The 18,826-nt window shown below is 45.3% G+C and overlaps 1 protein-coding gene across 9 annotated transcripts in view; it reads left to right on the top strand.

Annotated features, from left to right (window-relative positions):
• pitpnm2 (phosphatidylinositol transfer protein, membrane-associated 2) overlaps positions 1-18,826 on the top strand; it is a 316,594-nt gene that overhangs the window by 208,511 nt on the left and 89,257 nt on the right. For all 9 annotated transcript variants that reach the window (XM_073051985.1, XM_073051991.1, XM_073051992.1 and 6 more), the window contains one exon: positions 14,049-14,144. In XM_073051985.1, coding sequence (XP_072908086.1) covers positions 14,049-14,144 — 96 coding nt within the window. The remainder of the gene's footprint in view (positions 1-14,048; positions 14,145-18,826) is intronic.

Raw genomic sequence — 18,826 nt, 5'->3', positions numbered from 1 at the left:
ACACAAGTGTAAAGGAGAGCAAAATAATTTTTATTCTGGCTCTGATGCAGCTCAAAAAAGTCCACAATAAGATAAAGAATACAATAATAATTAAAACACAATAGATACATATACGTAAGATAGCTTACATACAGTACTGTGCAAAAGTCTTAGGCACATATATAGCCAGGGTGACCAGGTCTTTTGCACAGTACTGTATTTGTCAACATAGAGTGGAGAGCAGGCTTGTAAATCCGGTAGGAGTAAAGGATACTGTACAGCAAGAGTGGAGCATCGCGGGAGAGATGGCAGGAGGAGTGCTGGGGTTGGGGGTATGATGCAGGTTGTAGACACACCCAGCCTTAAGACACCAGGCAATGTCATTTGATTTCAAACAATTGGTTATTGATCATTCCAGAATATCTCTTTGGTGCTTCCTGCTCCCTCCCCTCTCCCTTCCCCTTTTCCCAACCATGATTCCCCTTTCCCTGCCCCTTTCCCACTCCCAGTCCGCAACAGAGATCGATATCAGAATCATGTTTATCATCATGCACACATATGTCATTTTTTTGTAGCAATAGTACAGTGCAATACGTAAAATTACTGCAGTACTGTGCAAAGGTCTCAGGCACCCTATCTACATATATGCACCAAAGCCTTTTGCACAGTACTGTACTTAGATCGATGTCCAAAATGTGACGCTAGGTACAGGGGTGTCTGTACATAAGGTGACTCTGACAGGAAATGATAAAGTAGTGGTGGTTTAGGGGTGTGAAGGGGTGGGTTAGTGGGTGGAGGTGTTGATCAGCCTTACTGTTTGGGGAGAGTAACTGTTTTTGAGTCCGGTGGTCCTGGTGTGGATGCAATGTAGCCTCCTCCCTGATGGGAGTGGGACAAACAGTCCATGAGCAGGGTGGGTGGGATCCATCATGATGTTACTGGCCCTTTTCTGACTCCTTTCTATATACATGTCCTTGAAGGACATGCTACCCTTCCATCTACATTTCTCTTTGGGCTGGCTTAACCACGCTGTTTAACTGAACGACTCCTGTTATTCCTCTTAGCTAGCTAATATTCCTTTGGTTTCAGCATTGCTAATAGAGTCATGCAGCACAGAAACAGGCCCTTCTGCCCATCTGATTCATGCTGACCCAATTCCCATCTAAGCTGGTCACTTGATGGTTACTCACAGTTGTTGCATATAATATCATTGAGATCAAATGGATCTTCAGAAATCAAAAACAAAGCATGAAACTTACTGCTTTCAGCCATTATATTTAAATATTACAAGAGTGTAAGACGAGAGAGTGAGAGAAAGCAGTTGTGGTTGTCTGCTACTGAGCCTACAGATACAACTTTCCAATGATAACAATTAACCTATGAAATAGCCAGATTCAATTTGTTTAATTGTTATTCAACCATACATGGATACCAATGAATACAGCCAAACAAGATAGCATTGCTCCGGGGCTAAGGTGCAAATCTCTGTACCAACAGTCACACACAGCACAAAGCACACAGAGCATGTGTAAGGTAGAGAGGTACAGCCACTCAGTAAAAGAATGCAAACCCAAGTCATCCAATGGCGCCAAAATCTGCAGTTGACCACAACAGGGCTTGTCTTCTGCCAAGCGAACACTGGGGGCAACACCGAGTCCAGCCTGGGCGTCGTGCCTCAACACCCCTGGTGGAGCGCACCAGTTCCAATGGCTTTCCCCTGGCAGCTGCAAACAGGTCACACCGCAGCCCAAGGCCCAGACCTTGCACACAAAATAGCAAGCAATTGGCATGACACCTGCTACTGAATCAGAATTGGGTTGAAAATCATTGGCATATGTCGTGTAATTTGTTGGCCTTTGTGGCAGCAGTACATTGCAATACATAATAGAGAAAAAACTGAATTACAGGAAGTATATACAGTACATATCAAATACTTAAATAAGTAATGGAAAAATAAAAAAATTTTAAAACAGAGAGGTAGTGATCATGGGTTCAATGTCCATTCGGAAGTCTGATGGCAGAGGGGAAGAAGCTGTTCCTGAATCATTGCATTTGTGCCTTCAGGCTTCTGTACCTCCATCCTGATGGTAGCAAAACTAAGAAGCTTCTAAAAAATATACAGAAGTACCTGTACTGCGATTACTGGAAATTTTTACTGAATAATTACATGTACGTGTATTGGTGATTGTATAAAAATACAAGCAAGCATAGGGAAGTTAAACTTCCAGAAAAATAACGATTCTGCATCCTAATTCAACGGAGTGCAAATTTCAATTGCATTTTTTTCCTCTAGTCCCATGTATTACAGAATTCCTAAAATAAACCTACCTATTTGTCAAGTTGAGTTCAAACATTATGTTTTGCTCAGAGGAGTTTCATGCATGCAATCTGAACAAAATATAGAACAGGAAGATTACAAAATGCAGCTGCTTTGATCTTTTGACTACATGCCGTTTTGTCCTAATCTGACTATTCATAACCATCAAAACATGCTCATTATAAACGTAAGAGATTCTGCAGATGCTGGGATCAGAAGTGGAAAGAGTGAGTAATTTCAAATTCCTGGGTGTCAATATCCGTGAGGATCTGTCCTGGACCCAACAGATCGATGCAGCTACAAAGAAGGCAAGACAGCAGCTATATTTCATTAGGGGTTTGAGGAGATTTGGTATGTCACCCAAGATACTCATAAATTTTACAGATGTACCATGGAGAGCATTCTATCTGGCTGAATCACCATCTGATATGGAAGTTGGAGGGCTACTGCATGGGATCAAAATAAGCTGCAGAGAGTTGTAATCTTAGTCAGCTCCACCAGCCTCTGCAGAATCCAAGACACCCTCAAAGAGCGATGCCTTAAAAAAGCGGCATTCATCATTAAGGACCCCTGTCACCCAGGTCATGCCTTGTTTTCATTGCTACCATCAGGAAGGAGATACAGGAGCCTGAAGACACACACTCAACATTTTAGGAACAGCTCCTTCCCCTCTGCTGTCTGATTTCTGAATGGACATTGAATCCATGAACACTACCTCACTACTTCTTTAATTTTTTTTATTTTGGCTTTACTCATTTGATTTAACTAATATATGTATACTTGCAGCAATTCATATTTTTTCTCTAATTATTACACCATGCATTGTACTGCTGCTGCAAAGTAAACAAATTTCACGATATATGTCAGTGATGTAGACCCTGATTTTGATTCTGAAGAGATTCTGCAGATGTTGGAAATCCAGAGGAACACACACAAAATGCTGGAGAAACTCCGCAGATCAGGAGAGGAATGAACTGTTGATGTTTAGGACTGAAACTCTTCTGTATTCCTCTCCTTAGATACTGCCTGACCTCCTGAGTTCCTCAGGCACTTTGTATGAATAATGCTTCTTTTCTTCTCACATAGTATGTTGTATTAAATGTTAAGATTAGATCTTAATGTTGGAATGTTAAATTGCTAATCAAAGATTCCTTGCCATTAAGTTTATCACTTCTCACAGACTTGGCACATGACAGGTAAATACAACACTGAGGGATGGTTACTGCTGTAGCGTAGGAGTCCAACAGTCAACTTGCACATCATCATCATCTTCATGTGCTGTCATATGATGTAGGCGATCATGTGATCATGACCGTGAATGTTCTTGGCAATTTTTCTACAGAAGTGGTTTGCAGTTGCCTTCTTCTAGGTAGTGTCTTTACAAGATGGGTGACCCTAGTCATTACCAATACTCTTCAGAGATTGCCTGGCATCAATGGTCACATAATCAGGACTTGTGGTAGGCACCAGCTGCTCATATGACCCTCCACCACCTGCTCCCATGGCTTCATGAGACCCTGATCAGGGGGCAGGTGGGGGGGTTGCTAAGGAGGTACTGCACCTTGCCCAAGGGTGACCTGCAGCCTAGCAGAGGGAATGACTGGCATGAACCTCCTTTGGTAGAGACGAATTTCCACCCTGCCATCCAAACTTACACATACTAGCTCCAAAAGTGATCTTTACTGAGAGTCAGAATACCAACAGTATGCAGTTTCTTAAAATGGTATCTGATAACTATTGATAAAAATACAAAATGCTGACAGAACTCAGCAGGCCAGGCAGCATCTATGGGAGGAGGTAGTGACGACATTTCGGGCCGAAACCCTTCATCAGGAGTGAAGTAACATGGGATGGTCGAGGGGGTTAAGAAGTGGGGGGAAGGATGAAGTAGAGAGCTGGTAAGTGATAGGCTGGAGGGAAATGGGCTGGGGAAGGTGGAGAATTATGGGAAATAAAAGAGAAAGAAAGGTAGGGCTGGGGGGAGATTATAGTGAGGGGGGGAAAAAGAGAGAAAGAGAACCAGACTAAAATTATAGATAGGGAGGGGGGGTAAGGGTGGGGGGCAGGGGTATCAACGGAGGTCAGTGAGTTGGATGTTCATGCCGGCAGGTAGGAGGCTACCTAGGTGGGAGATAACCTCCATCAACCTGTGTGTGGCCTCATCTTGATGGTAGAGAAGGCCATGGACAGACATATTGGAATGGGAGTGGTCTGTCTAATTGAAGTGTGTGGCCACAGGGAGATCCCGCCAATGCTGGAGGACTGAGCGCCGGTGTTCGGCGAAACGGTCTCCCAGTCTGCGGCGGGTCTCCCCAATGTATAAATGGCCACATTGGGAGCACCGGATACAGTATATCACCCCAGTTGACTCGTAGGTGAAGTGGTGCCTCACCTGAAAGGATTGTCTGGGGCCTAGGATGGTGGTGAGGGAAGAAGTGTGGGGGCAGGTGTAGCACTTCTTCCATTTGCAGGGATAAGTGCCTGGAGGGAGGTCGGTGGGGAGGGATGGGGGGGATGAATGGACAAGGGAGTCGCGTAGGGAGCGATCCCTGCGGAAAGCCGAGCGGGGGTGAGGGGAAGATGTGTCTGGTGGTGGGATCCCGTAGGAGGTGGCAGAAGTTACGGAGGATTATACGTTGGATCTGTAGGCTGGTAGGGTGATAGGTGAGGACCAGGGGACTCTATGTTCCAAGCCTACATCGGTATCTGTCCTCCTCTTTTTTTACATTATATTGACGACTGCATCAGCGCTGCTTCCTGCACACATGCTGAGCTTGTCGACTTCATTAACTTCGCCTCCAACTTTCACCCCGCCCTCAAATTCACCTGGTCTATTTCCGAAACCTCCTTCCCCTTTCTAGATCTTTCTGTTTCTATCTCTGGAGACAGCCTATCCACCAATGTCTACTACAAACCTACAGACTCTCACTGTAATCCTAGTCCTCTGTAATCCAATCTAATCCTCTGTAACTTCCGCCACCTCCTATGGGATCCCGCCACCAGACACATCTTCCCCTTCCCCGCCACTCTTGGCTTTCCGCAGGGATTGCTCCCTACGCGACTCCCTTGTCCATTCACCCCCCCCCCCCCCCCCATCCCTCCCCACTGACTTCCCTCCGGGCACTCATCCCTGCAAACGGAAGAAGTGCTACACCTGCCCCCACACTTCTTCCCTTACCACCATCCTAGGCCCCAGACAGTCCTTTCAGGTGAGGCACCACTTCACCTGCTAGTCGACTGGGGTGATATACTGTATCCGGTGCTCCCGATGTGGCCATTTATACATTGGGGAGACCTGCCGCAGACTGGGAGACCGTTTCGCCGAACACCGGCGCTCAGTCCTCCAGCAGTGGCGGGATCTCCCTGTGGCCACACACTTCAATTCCACAGACCACTCCCACTCCGATATGTCTGTCCATGGCCTCCTCTACCGTCAAGATGAGGCCACACGCAGGTTGATGGAGGTTATCTCCCACCTAGGTAGCCTCCTACCTGCCGGCATGAACATTCATCTCACAGACCTCCTTTGATACCCCTGCCCCCCCTTACCCCATCCCTATCTATAATTTTAGTCTGGTTCTCTTTCTCTCTTTCCCCCCTCACTATAATCTCCCCCCAGCCCTACCTTTCTTTCTCTTTTATTTCCCATAATTCTCCACCTTCCCCAGCCCATTTCCCTTCAGCCTATCACTTCCCAGCTCTCTACTTCATCCCTCCCCCAACTTCTTATCCCCCACCCCCCGACCATCCCATGTTACTTCACTCCTGATGAAGGGTTTCGGCCCGAAACGTCGTCACTACCTCCTCCCATAGATGCTGTCTGGCCTGCTGAGTTCTGCCAGCATTTTGTGTTTTTGTTTATTTCCAGCATCTGCAGATTCACTCGTGTTGCATCTGATAACTATTGTACTGGCTGCAAAACACAGCTACAGACATGATGTACAGATTTTTCTACTGTTTGTACCTCTGTCAATACCAGTCTCCCTCAACCATCAAGGAGGAGGTATGGGCGCCCCAGGACTCATAGATCGGGTTCAGGAACAGTTATTACCCCTCATCCATCAGAAAGAAGGTACAGGAGACTCAGGACTCACACCACCAGATTCAGGAACAGGTATTAGCCCTGCTGCCGTCAGGAAGATCACAGTTCATCTGTATTAGATGCACATTACTTTAACCCAAACCCAACTAAAAGAATCCAGTATATTAAAATTTCCAATCAGAGTCATGTTTCTTTAATGGTCTGCTCTATCTTTGAATATTTTTCATAGTTGCAGGAATTGTCACTTGGCAGCTGAATTACAGTCTGTGGGATCAAGCTGTGCGTGTTTTTGTAGACAAATGGATCTTTCATTATGTATTGTGTTTGCCCGTTTCCCAGACAGAATTCTGGCAGTTTGAGCTATGACTTTGCTGAAAGCCTCCTGATACATCTGCGATACTGACGCCATCTGTTGCTTGTGATGTGGGCTATATATAGAAATCCTACAGCCCTGTGGCGGTGACGTCTGTAGCTGCGTCATTTCGCTTTTGTCATTCAAACTGGCTTCAATGGGCTAAAAAATGAGAGCCGTAGCATTTGTGGAGAAACACCAATGAGGCTGAGCCTCCCCCTATCTCTTCACATCCTCTCTGCGGTCGGCAATGAATCTAAACTAAGCACAACTGTTAGGGAAAAATATGCCAGGCTGTTCAGTGAACAGAGCGGTCTGTTACCATACTGACCGTGTGAACAAGATCGTCTCTGGTGGTGTTCAAGCTTCCTTCATTGTGCCAGTAGCTTCCTCCCTGTTTTCACTATTGTTGGCTATGTAAGTCCCAGGTGGAGAATCAGGAACACCATCACACTCAGATGTAGAAGGATTCTTCATTGCTGTTTCTGTGACAATTTTGTTTCACCAGTCAGTGTCGTTAGCCTTGAGCTGAGCCCCCGAACCTGGAGGACCGGTGGACCACTCTTAGCCTGGCCTCTACCCTTTGACCTGTTTGGCATGGTTGACCCTACCAGGAGCCAAAGTATAAAGCCTTGACACCAGCCAGCATAGCTCTCTGGGTCACTGAGGCACGCAATGCTCCAAACCACAACAAGGTTGTGGGCCTCTTGGAGGAGGCCTAATATTGCAGAAGAATAATTCTGCTTGATCCAGAATGTTGGAAAGATGTCACCCATTTGAAGCCACATCAGAATCAGGTTTAATATGACTGGCATATGTCATGAAATTTGTTTTGCGGCAGCAGTACAATGCAATGCATAATAATAGAGAAGTATAAAGTACAATAAGTATATATTAAAAATTAAGTAGTGCAAAAAGGGGAGGAAAAGTAGTGAGGTAGAGTACATGGGTTCATTGTCCATTCACAAGTCAGATGGCAGAGGGGATGAAGCTGTTCCTGAATCACTGAGTGTGTGTCTTCAGGCTCTTGTACCTCCTTCCTGATGGTAACAGTGAGAACAGGGTATCACCTGGGTGATGCAGGGGTCCTTAATGATGGATGCTGCCTATTTGAGACATCATCCTTGAAGATGTTCTGGATGCTGGTTAGGCTAATACCCATGATGGAGCTGACTAAGTTTACAACTCTCTGCAGCTTATTTCATTCCTGTGCATTAGCTCCCACCCCCCATACCAGATGTTGATATAGCCATTTAGAATGCTCTCCACACTACATCTGTAAAAAATTTGTGAGTATCTCTGGTGACATACTAAATCTTCTCAAACTCCTAATGAAATATAGCTGCTGTCGTGCCTTCTTTGTAGCTGCATTAATAGCTTGGCTCCAGGATAGATAATCAGAGATATTGACACCCAGGACTTAATTGCTCACTCTTTCCACGTCTGGTCCCTCTATGAGGACTAGTGTGTGTTCTCTCATCTTACCCTTTCTGAAGTTCACAACGTTGCTATTCCTCTTTCCATTCCTAGCAGGCATACTGTGTGAAAATAAATCGGCCATGATCAGATGGCCAAACAGACTCAATGGGCTGAATGGCCTGATTATACTCCTATGTCTTATAGTGGTTCTCGAAGGAATTGAAACATTTGTGCAATACTTTGCATCAGCATTTAAAAATAGTATTAGCGCTGTTCTTGTTTAGATCACTGTGACACTTTCACCACCTACTTGTCCTCTAAGATGTTCCTTGAAGCAGGATGTATTGCAGAGGGAGTGCAGAGGGAACCAGGCCACAGTGGTTGTTGGTGGAGAGGGTTAAAATTGCCATGGAAAAGGACATTAACCGCTGCAAGGTATAAATAGTCTGTTGGCAAAGGGCTAACAGTAAGGACCGATGTAGCTAGGGTAATTCGAAGCAGCCTTTGACAGATAAAACCGTATTTGAACAATTGAGGGTCTTTATTTAATTTATTTAGTGATACAATGCAGAACAGGCATTTCCGGCCCTTTGACTCACCCCAGCAAACCCTAATTTAATCATAGCCTAATCACAATGACCAATTAACCTACTAAAACAATGTGTCTTTGGACTGTGGGAGGAATCCGGTCCACCCATGTATTCCACAGGGTAAGCGTGCAGACTCCTTACGGAGGATGCAGGTATTGGACTCCAGTCTCCGATGCCCCAAGCTGTAATAGCGTCATGCTAATCACTTCACTACCATGGTGCCCTTCAGGTGGAGATGGATCAGGAGCAGTTTAGATACTTCCCCATGGGAGAGAAGGGTTGGATAATTAAAGCCACAACTCCCTGGAGAGCCAGGGAGTGCAAACTAGAGCAAACAACAGATGCCAGGATATTAAACTCAGTGAGGACAAGACAGTTTACGGAAAATTCAGAGTGTTTGATGGCTCTGGACCTGTACTCACTGGAACTCAGAAGAATGGTGGGATCTTACTGAAACTTATTGAGGGTTGAAAGGCCTCAATAGAGTGGATGTGGAGAGGATGTTCCTAACATCAGAAAGCACAGCCTCAGAATAGAGGGACGTCCTTTTCGAACGGAGATGAGGAGGAACTTCTTTAGCCAGAGAGTGGTGAATCTGTAGAATTCATTGCCACCTTCAGCTGTGGAGGCCGAGTCATTGTGTATATTTAAGGCAGAGGTTGATAGATTCTTGATTGGTCAGGGCACGAAGGGACATAGGGAAAAGGCAGGAGATTGGCGCTGAGGGGGAAATAGATTAGCCATGATGGAATGGTGGAGCAGGCTCGATGGGCTGAATTCTGCTCTTATCGCTTATGGACTTATGGAAATAAAAAGAAAGTAGGCGAGAGTATAAGAGAGGGCTCAGAGTGATTAACAACAAAAATATTTTATAAACATATGAAGTGTTGAGAGAGGTGTGGAATCCTGCTCAGAGATACAATCTCCTCTTACAGGTGAGCGGGTAGTTGACATAAGTGAGTATTATATGTCTATCTTTGTGAAACACTGAAGTGGTTGAAATTCAGAATGAGCTGAAAACAGAAAAATGGAAATGTCAGAAGTCTTAGCTACAATGAAGCTGAATCTCCTGTCAGATCCGATTACCCGCAGCCTTTTGACACTTCCACTCGTCACCTATAACCTCCCAGCATCTGACGTCATTTCCACTCTGTCCCTCTTCCATTTACCTGTCACTGCCTTCAGCTGGATCCACCTGTCACATCCCAGCTTTTGACCCATTCCCATTCTCTCCCCTTCCCCTATCATCCTAACACATCCCTCACCTGGATCTAACCATCACCTCCCAGCTTCCAACATCATTTCCCCAGCAACACATACACAATACTGGAGGAACTTAGCAGGCCAAGCAGCATCTGTGGAAAACAGTAAACAGTCAATGTTTCGGGCCGAGACCCTTCATCAGGACTGGAAAAAAAGATGAGTAAGACGTTAGGGGAGGGGAGGAAGAAGTACAAGGTGGTAGGAGATTGGTGAAACCAGGAGAGGGGGAGGGGTGAAGCAAGGAGCTGGGAAGTTGATTGGTGAAGTGATAAAGGGCTGGAGAAGGAGAAATCTGATAGGAGAGGGTAGAAAACCATGGAAGAAATGGAAGGGGGAGGAACACAGAGGGAGGCGATGAACAAGTAAGGAGATAAGGTGAGAGAGGGAAATGGAATGGGGAAAGGTGAAGGGGGGCAATTGCCACAAGTTCAAGAAATCGATGTTCATGTCATCAGATTGGAGGCTACCCAGATGGAATATAAGGTGTTGCTCCTCCAACCTGAGTGTGACCTCATCGCGGCAGTAGAGGAGGCCATGGATTGACATGTCGGAATGGGAATGGAAAGTGGAATTAAAATGGGTGGCCACCGGGAGGTCCAACATTTTCTGGTCAGCGGAGTGCAAGTGTTTAGTGAAGTAGTCTCCCAATCTCTGTTGGGTTTCATTGATATACAGGAGGCTACACCGGGAGCATCAGATACAGTAGATGACCCCAACAGACTCACAGGTGAAGTGTTGCCTCATCTGGAAGGACTGTTTGGGGCCCTGAATGGTAATGAGGGAGGAGGTGTAGGGGCAGGTGTGGCACTTGTTCTGCTTGCAAGGATAAGTGCCAGGAGGGAGATCAGTGGGGAGGGACAAATGGACAAGGGGGTCGCATAAGGAGCGATCCCTGCGGAAAACAGGAAGTGGGAGGGAGGGAAAGATATACTTGGTGGTGGGATGCCATTGGAGATGGTGGATGATATGGGGAATTATGTGATGGATGTGGAGGGTGGTAGGTGAGAACAAGATGGACCCTGTCCCTGGTGAGGTGGCAGGTGGATGGTGTAAGGGCAGACATACGCAAAATGGAAGAGATGCAGATGAGGATAGTGTTGATACTGGAGGAAGTAAAGCCCCGTTCTTTGAAGAAGGAGGACATCTCATTTGTTCTGGAATGATAAGCCTCATCCTGAGAGCAGATGCGGCAGAGATGGAGGAACTGAGAAAAGGGGATAGCACTTTTATAACTGATGGGGTAGGAAGAGGTATAGTCCAGGTAGCTGTGAAAATCAGTGTGTTTTTAAAATATATCAATAAATAAACTGTCTCCAGAGTTAGAGACAGAGCTCGAAAAAGGGGAGGGAGGTGTTAGAAATAGACTAAATAAATTTGAGAGCAGGGTGGAGGCAAAATTGATGAAGTCGACTAGCTCAGCATGGGTGCAGGAAGCAGCACCAATGCAGTCATCACCGTAGAGTAGGAGAAGTCGGAGAGCGAGACCCGTGTAGGCTTGGAACACAAAGCCAACAAAAAGGCAGGCATAGCTGGGACCCATATGAATGCCCGTGGCTACACCTTTGGTTCGAAGGAAATGGGATGTGCCAGAGGAGAAATTATTGAGAGTGATGGTCAGCCTGCCTCATTTCCCCACTGCCTATCACTTTACCACCCCCCCAACCCGGATCCACCTATCACCTCCCAACTTAATTTCCCCATTTACCTATCAACCCCTCACTGGGATTCACCTCTCAGCTCCCAGCTTCTGAAGGCATTCCCACTCTCTTAACACTTAACATGGATTGTACTAGAGCAGGGGTTCCCAATGTTTTTTATGCCATGGACCCCCACTATTAACTGAGGGGTCCGTAGCCCCCAGTTTGGGAACCCTTGATCTAGAAGAACCTGAGTCAACACACTGGCATATGAGACTAATTCAGACACATAATTTGGTTGGCTGGATGAATTATGCTGTCTGAATCATTTGAAATAAAATCAAGTTCAAGCTCAAGTTTATTGTCACCTGATTTTACATAAATGCAGCCAAACAAAACAATGTTCCTTTGGACCACAGTGCACCGACAGTACAATTATCACACAGCACATAAAACAAAATATTACCATGAATAAGTTAATAAAATATAATTAAAAATGCATGTGAAGTGCACAGCACAGGTAAACAGTAAACCACTCGCTGTACTAGTAATGAGACCTTGATGGTGGCAGAGTATTCATTAGTCTTACAGCCTGAGGGAAGAAGCTGTTACCAGAATCAGAATCAAGTTTATTATCACTGGCAATGTTGTGAGATTTGTTGTTTTGCAGCAGCAGTACATTGCAATAGATTATAAAATCTTTAAATTACAATAAGAAGTATATAGTATGAAAAATAAATAAGTTGTGCAAAAGGAGAGGGAAAGATATTGAGGTGGTGTTCATGGGTTCATTATCCATTCAGAAATCCGATTGCAGAGGGGAAGAAGCTGTTCCTGAATCATTGAGTGTGTGTCTTCAGGTACCTCCTCCCTGATGGTAGCAATGACAAGAGGGCATGTCCTGGGTGGTGGGGTCCTTAATGATGGATGCCGCTTTTTTGAGTTTTCGCCATTTTGAAGATGTCCTTGATGCTGGGAGGCTAGTGCCCATGATAGAGCTGGCTGAGTTCACAAATTTCCGCAGCTTTTTCTGATCCTGTGCAGTCACCTCCATACCAGATGGTATTACCCAGTCTGGCAGTCCTAGTCTTGATGCTCCTGTACCTCATTCCTGACAGTAGTGGGTCAAACAGATTGGGTGGGTGGTAGGGATCCTCAGTGATGCTTCGGGTCCTTCTCTGCAACACTCTGGTGAATGTCACAAATGGGAGAGGGAGGAAGACTCTGATGATCCTCTTGACAGTTTTTACTATCCTCTGTAGGGTCTGTGGTCTGTATTTAGTTGTATTTCTTGCTTTGGGAACTGCCAATAAGTTGTTGCTCGTCGTCAGTAGTGACATCTTAAATCGGAAGATTGAATGGGTTAGGACTTTATTCCTTGGAACATAGACAATTGAGAGCAGATTTGATAGAGGTATGCAGATTTATGAGGGGTATAGAAATTGTAAATGCAAGAAGGCTTTTTCCACTGAGGTTGGGTGGGACTACAACAAGAGGTCATGGGTTAAGAGTGAAAGGTGAAAAGATTAAGGGGAACATGAGGGAAAATTTCTTCTCTCAAAGGATCTTGAGAGTGTGGAATGAGCTGCCAGTGCAAGTAGTGCATGCAAGCTCGATTTCAACATTTAAGAGATGTTTGGTTATGTATATGGATGGTAGTGTTATGGAGGGCTATGGTCCTGGGGCAGGTCAATGGGAGTAAATGATTTGGCATGGACTAGATGGGCCAAAGGGTCTGTTTCTGTGTTGTACTTTTCTATGACTCTAACCAGCCCAGCGCTGTTCCACATTTACCCATGTACCTGTCGTTTAAGAGTATTTCCCAGTTAAATGAAACAGCTCAAGTCAATAGATCACTTTCCTGGAGCATGTCAATTACATTCTGCCATCCAAAATACTTATCCATCCTTGCTAATCTTGCGGACTAACTGTAACAGTGAATGAGCTCATTATAACAAGGTCATGGTATTGAATTGGATCCTGATTGCTGTTTGATGTCCAGAGGCTCCCATGATCTTTGCTTTTACGTCGGTTGTGGTTAATCATTCACCTTGTGTATGATTTATGACAGACCAGGTGTAATTTATTAATGTATAGTGAAACATTTAAACAACTCAGAGGTTTCGCATCCAATCGAATATAAGTAGTATGGCACAGGATTTATGTTTTCCCACCAGATCATGTTAGTTTTTGTTGTGTGTGCAGTTTTCCAATTATTCTATTGTGTTTCTTTGTATTCATTGTGAATGGCTACAAGAAAATGAATCTCAGGGTTGTATATGTTGACGTAGATGTACTTTGATAATAAATTTACTTTGAACTTTGAGATCTGCACTCTATTGTCTGACTGACCAGGTGGAGACAATCACTCCACACTTCAGCATTTCCTGTTCTAACAGATCAAATCAATTGTGGTTTGCCCCTGATGAATGTTTCTTTGTTTTCCCAGCAAGCCCTTCACGTCACAATATCTCAGACTGGCGGATGCAGAGTATAGCTCGAGACTCAGACGAAAGCTCAGACGATGAATTCTTCGATGCACAAGGTACAGAGCACAGATTTCTAAGGAAGAGGTCTAAAACTATGATAGTTTGACCTTTGTAGGGATGGTTATTTTGAGGATTCAGGGCTCAGTTTAAATATTTTTAGCTGCAGTACTGTCTTAGGCGCATATATATAGCTAGGGTACCTAAGACTTTTGCACAGTGCTGTAGTAATTGTCCGTACTGTATTGCACTATTGCAAAAGAAAAACAAATTTCATGACATATGTGAGTGATGATAAACCTGATTCTGATATGGGTCTCTATTGTGGATTGAGAATAGGAATGGGGCAGGGAGAGGAGAATCATGGTTGGGAAAAGGGGAAGGGAGGGGGTAGGGAGCAGGAAGCACCAGAAGACATTTTGTAATGATCAGTAAACCAATTGTTTGGAATCAAATGACCTTACCTGGTGTCTCAGAGCTGGATGTGTCGGTACCTACTTTGCCCTCCGGTCCAGCATTTCTTCTCTGCCACCTGTCCCATACTGCTCCCGCCAGATTTACAAACTCGCTCTCCGCTCCACGTTGGCAAATACAGAGCTGTGCAAAAGTTCTTCTCCTGGTAGCCATGAAACCAAGAAGGAAAAGAGAGGCAGCACAATCATCAACTCCCAAAGCCCTTCTCCTGCACAAAAAATGAGAAAAATCAGGTGAAAAACATAGAGTATTAGAAACTGTAAGACTAGAAAAGAAAGTCTATAGTCCATGTCCACATCCAAAACACAGAAAACCTGGACAGCATTCTCCAGGCACAGCAGCAGGCTCTCCCCTCTCCAGTAGCAAAGCAATCAAAAGGCAGGCAGTCGGGGTTTACCCTCTGCACTCACCTTGATAGTTCAATCCCCATCGTCACTTTAATTGTCGAACAATGGAAGCTTTAATTGGCAAAATGGAGTCAAACATCGGTTCACGCACACTGCATCTGCCTTCTGGAATCTTCTCAGAGACTGCAGAGTGCTAGAACACCCAAATGATCTTCAAGCAGAAAATCACAGGCTCCAACAGTTCCAGAATCAAATCCAAGTCGAAAAACAAACATAAAAGAAGTGAAATGAGGAGGAATTTCTTTAGCTAGAGGGTAGTGAATCTGTGGAATTCATTGCCACAGGCGGCTGGGAAGGCCAAATTATTGTATATTTCAAGTGGAGGTTAGTAGGTTCTTGATTAGTCAGGGCATCAAAGGTTAGGTGGAGAATGGGGTTGAGAGGGATAATAAATCAGCCATGACGGAATGGTAGAGCAGACTCGATGGGCTGAATGGCCTAATTCTGCTCCTGTATCTTATTGTCCTACAGTAGTGTGAAATGTGAGTCATCCATTCAGTCCCCCAGTACAGCCGCTGTTAAATAACAAAACTGAGCTGCTGTTTAGTGCTTGTCAGTTTGAATACAAGGATTTGTAGACAGTCATGGATAGCTGACTTTTTGTTATTGAGAACAGAAGGATTTGTTTATTATTAATTCTCTGCACCAGGAGAGGATAAAATATTCATAGGTGAACAGAAATCCCTCGTGAAACTTCACACATTAGATAGGACAGCCCAGCAACTAACTCTGAAATATTCGTTCGTTTATGTGCTGTGTTGTATGATGTGGGTGATCATGGTCTTTCCATGACCATGACTGTTCTTGGCAAATTCTTTTGCAGAAGTGGTTTGCCATTGCCTTCTTCTGGGCAGTGTCTTTACAAAGACGGGTGACCCCAGCCATTGTCAATACTCTTCAGAGATTGTCTGCCTGGCATCAGTGGTTACGTAACCAGGACTTGTGATCTGCACCAGCTGCTCCCATGGTTCCACGTAACCCTAATCGGAAGGCTAAGCAGGTAGCATACCTTGCCCAAGGGAGACCTGCAGGTTAACAGAGGGAAGGAGCACCTTACACCTCCTTTGGTAGAGACAATCTCCACCTCACCACCCAACCTGAAATATTAACTTCTTGCTTATCTCCGAGCTCATATCCAATTATCCTAACCTGCAAAAGGGATGCTTCCTGGCTGAAGCCTCTGTGTGTAACATGTAGTGTATTAGGCATTGGAGATCTGTTCCCATTGCTGTACCCTCATGCTGGGTGTTTGTCACTGGATGGATTGACCAGCCAGGGTGGTTTCAGTGGCAAGATATTCTGTTTCCTTCCACTGCCTCCAACAGGCAGAGGCACACTTGCAGCTTAAACACTGAACAAATTCCTGAGCTATCACTCGTTTACACTGTCTGCATTTTGGCGGTTGTTGGTTGTATCTGACGATGACAGGAAACCTGTGTGGGAGAGTTTTTAAAGTAGAGCAGCCGAAGCACTGGGGCAGTTCCTGTCTTTCGACCTTGGAAGTTCAGGTCCAGTGGTACGAGTAGATGTTACAAACTGGGGTCTTGCTTGACTGCAGTGGATGACCTTGATGCCTTCTGTGTCTTGCCGTGCCCTTCTCTCTCCACGGAGCATTGCAGAGCCACTTTCCTGGCTGTTGGATCTCTCTATAGATCTCATCCCATGCAGTCTGCCAGACCTGGCTTCACATGCTCGGACAGGCATGTCCCTATCACACCAGGGTATGAGGCTGCCAGTTACCCTTACCTGGTTTAGCCCTCCTGTGGAAGCAGAGTATCGGAGCACGGCCACTGTCACATGCAAACAGCTACTTGGAACCACAGGTGTGAGCTGGGGCTCCGGTGGGGACCAAAGGTGAGTGAGCTGCCTCAGAATGGACATGACAAGCACCTACACCAGAGGTGCTGCCTTCTCTGGACACCCCATCTATATTGGGATGTCAGGAGGGGTAGCACCTCTGGTGAAGGGGCTTGTTGTGTCCATTCCGGGGCAGCTCACTCACTTTTGGGCACCACTGGACACTCAGCTGTCAGCTGTGGTTCTAAGCAGCTGTTTGCATGAGACAGTGGCCACACCCCAGTACACCACTTCAACAGGCGGGCTAAACCAGGGGAGGGTAGCCAGCCTCATACCCCAGTGAGATAGAGACATGCCTGATCTAGCTTGTGAAGTCAGCTTCAGTGTTCCAGGCAGATGAGATGTAACGGCCGTGACAGTGGTAATTCAGTGCTCTGTGGAGAGTGAAGGGCACGACAAGGCACAGAAGTAGTCATGGTCATCCACTGCAACCAAGGAAAACCCCAGTTTCTGACACTTGTTCGTAATCACTGGGTGCTGATTTCTGAGGTTGAGAGAGTGGAACTGCCCCATTGCAATGGCTTTTCCACTTCCAAACTCTCCAGCACAGGTCTCCTGTCATTGTCGGACATGATAGACAATCACCGTATCACATGAAATAGCCAAAAGGAGTCATGTGCCAGATGTTGTGGCGTGTACAAAAGGAAGTGTGAAGATACACGAGCAAACCACTGGCATGGTTTTGGCGTTTGTTTATTTATTTATTTAGGATATCACGGACGGGCCCTTCTGGCCCTTCGAGCTGTTTCACCCAACAGCCCATGATTTAACCCTAGCCTAATCACAGGACAATGACTAATTAACCTGCTAACCAGTACGTCTTTGGATTGTGGAAGGAAACCAGAGTTCCTGCAGAAAAGCCACGCAGTTCACGGGGAGAATGTACTAACTCCTTAGAGTTGGCGCCGGAATTGAACTCCAAACTCGGGACGGCCCAAGCTGTAATACTGTCACGTTAACCGCTGCCCCATGTACCATGACATTGTTGACAAAGATCATTAAAAAAGCACCCAAAAAGATTGAATAATACGCCAACAGGAGTAGTATCAGACCAAAAGTGGTTCAACACAAGAAGATGAAATGGGATTAGTATGTGATTGGGGTAAACATGTCAGTGTGGACCTGGTGGTTTGAAAGGCCTGTTTCTATGCTGTAAGACTCTTAAGAGATTTGCACAACTGAACTTAGAAAGTGTAGAAATACTTAAAAAGTTAGGCAGCATCCATACAGAGAAAAACAGTTAAAGTTACAGCTCGTCTTTGATGAATCTGTTTGGGTTTTGATAAATATCACTGCTTTACTTGACTGGAAATTGTCAAATTGCTGTAAGAATTACAAAATTTGAATTGGCCACACCATTTTCTCTTTTTCTGATTTGAGAAGGGGATGCACAAGTAGTAGTGAGGTTATGTGTGTGGCTGTTCAGTTCCTTCGTCTGGTAATGCACGTTACAAATGGTGGTGAGGTTGTGTGGCTGTTCAGTTCCTTCGTCTGGTAATGCATGGTACAAATGGTGGTGAGGTTGTGTGGCTGTTCAGTTCCTTCGTCTGGTAATGCATGGTGCAAATGGTGGTGAGGTTGTGTGGCTGTTCAGTTCCTTCGTCTGGTAATGCATGGTGCAAACGGTGGTGAGGTTGTGTGGCTGTTCAGTTCCTTTGTCTGGTAATGCATGGTACAAACGGTGGTGAGGTTGTGTGGCTGTTCAGTTCCTTCGTCTGGTAATGCATGGTACAAATGGTGGTGAGGTTGTGTGGCTGTTCAGTTCCTTCGTCTGGTAATGCATGGTACAAATTGTGGTGAGGTTGTGTGGCTGTTCAGTTCCTTCGTCTGGTAATGCATGGTGCAAACGGTGGTGAGGTTGTGTGGCCACACAGTTCCTTAGTCTGGTTACATGTTCTCATCTTACACAGAGAGGAAGGAATTTATGACTTATCTCGTGTTGGTATGCAATTAATTCCGTTGTTTAAGAGTCAAAGATAGTTACTTGTTCTTTACATTTTCTT

The sequence above is a fragment of the Hemitrygon akajei genome, chromosome 7, assembly GCF_048418815.1.
Source record: "Hemitrygon akajei chromosome 7, sHemAka1.3, whole genome shotgun sequence".
Lineage (NCBI taxonomy): Eukaryota > Metazoa > Chordata > Chondrichthyes > Myliobatiformes > Dasyatidae > Hemitrygon > Hemitrygon akajei.
The sequence above is the reverse complement of the archived record's forward strand: the minus strand, read 5'-3'. Positions and strand labels throughout refer to the sequence as shown.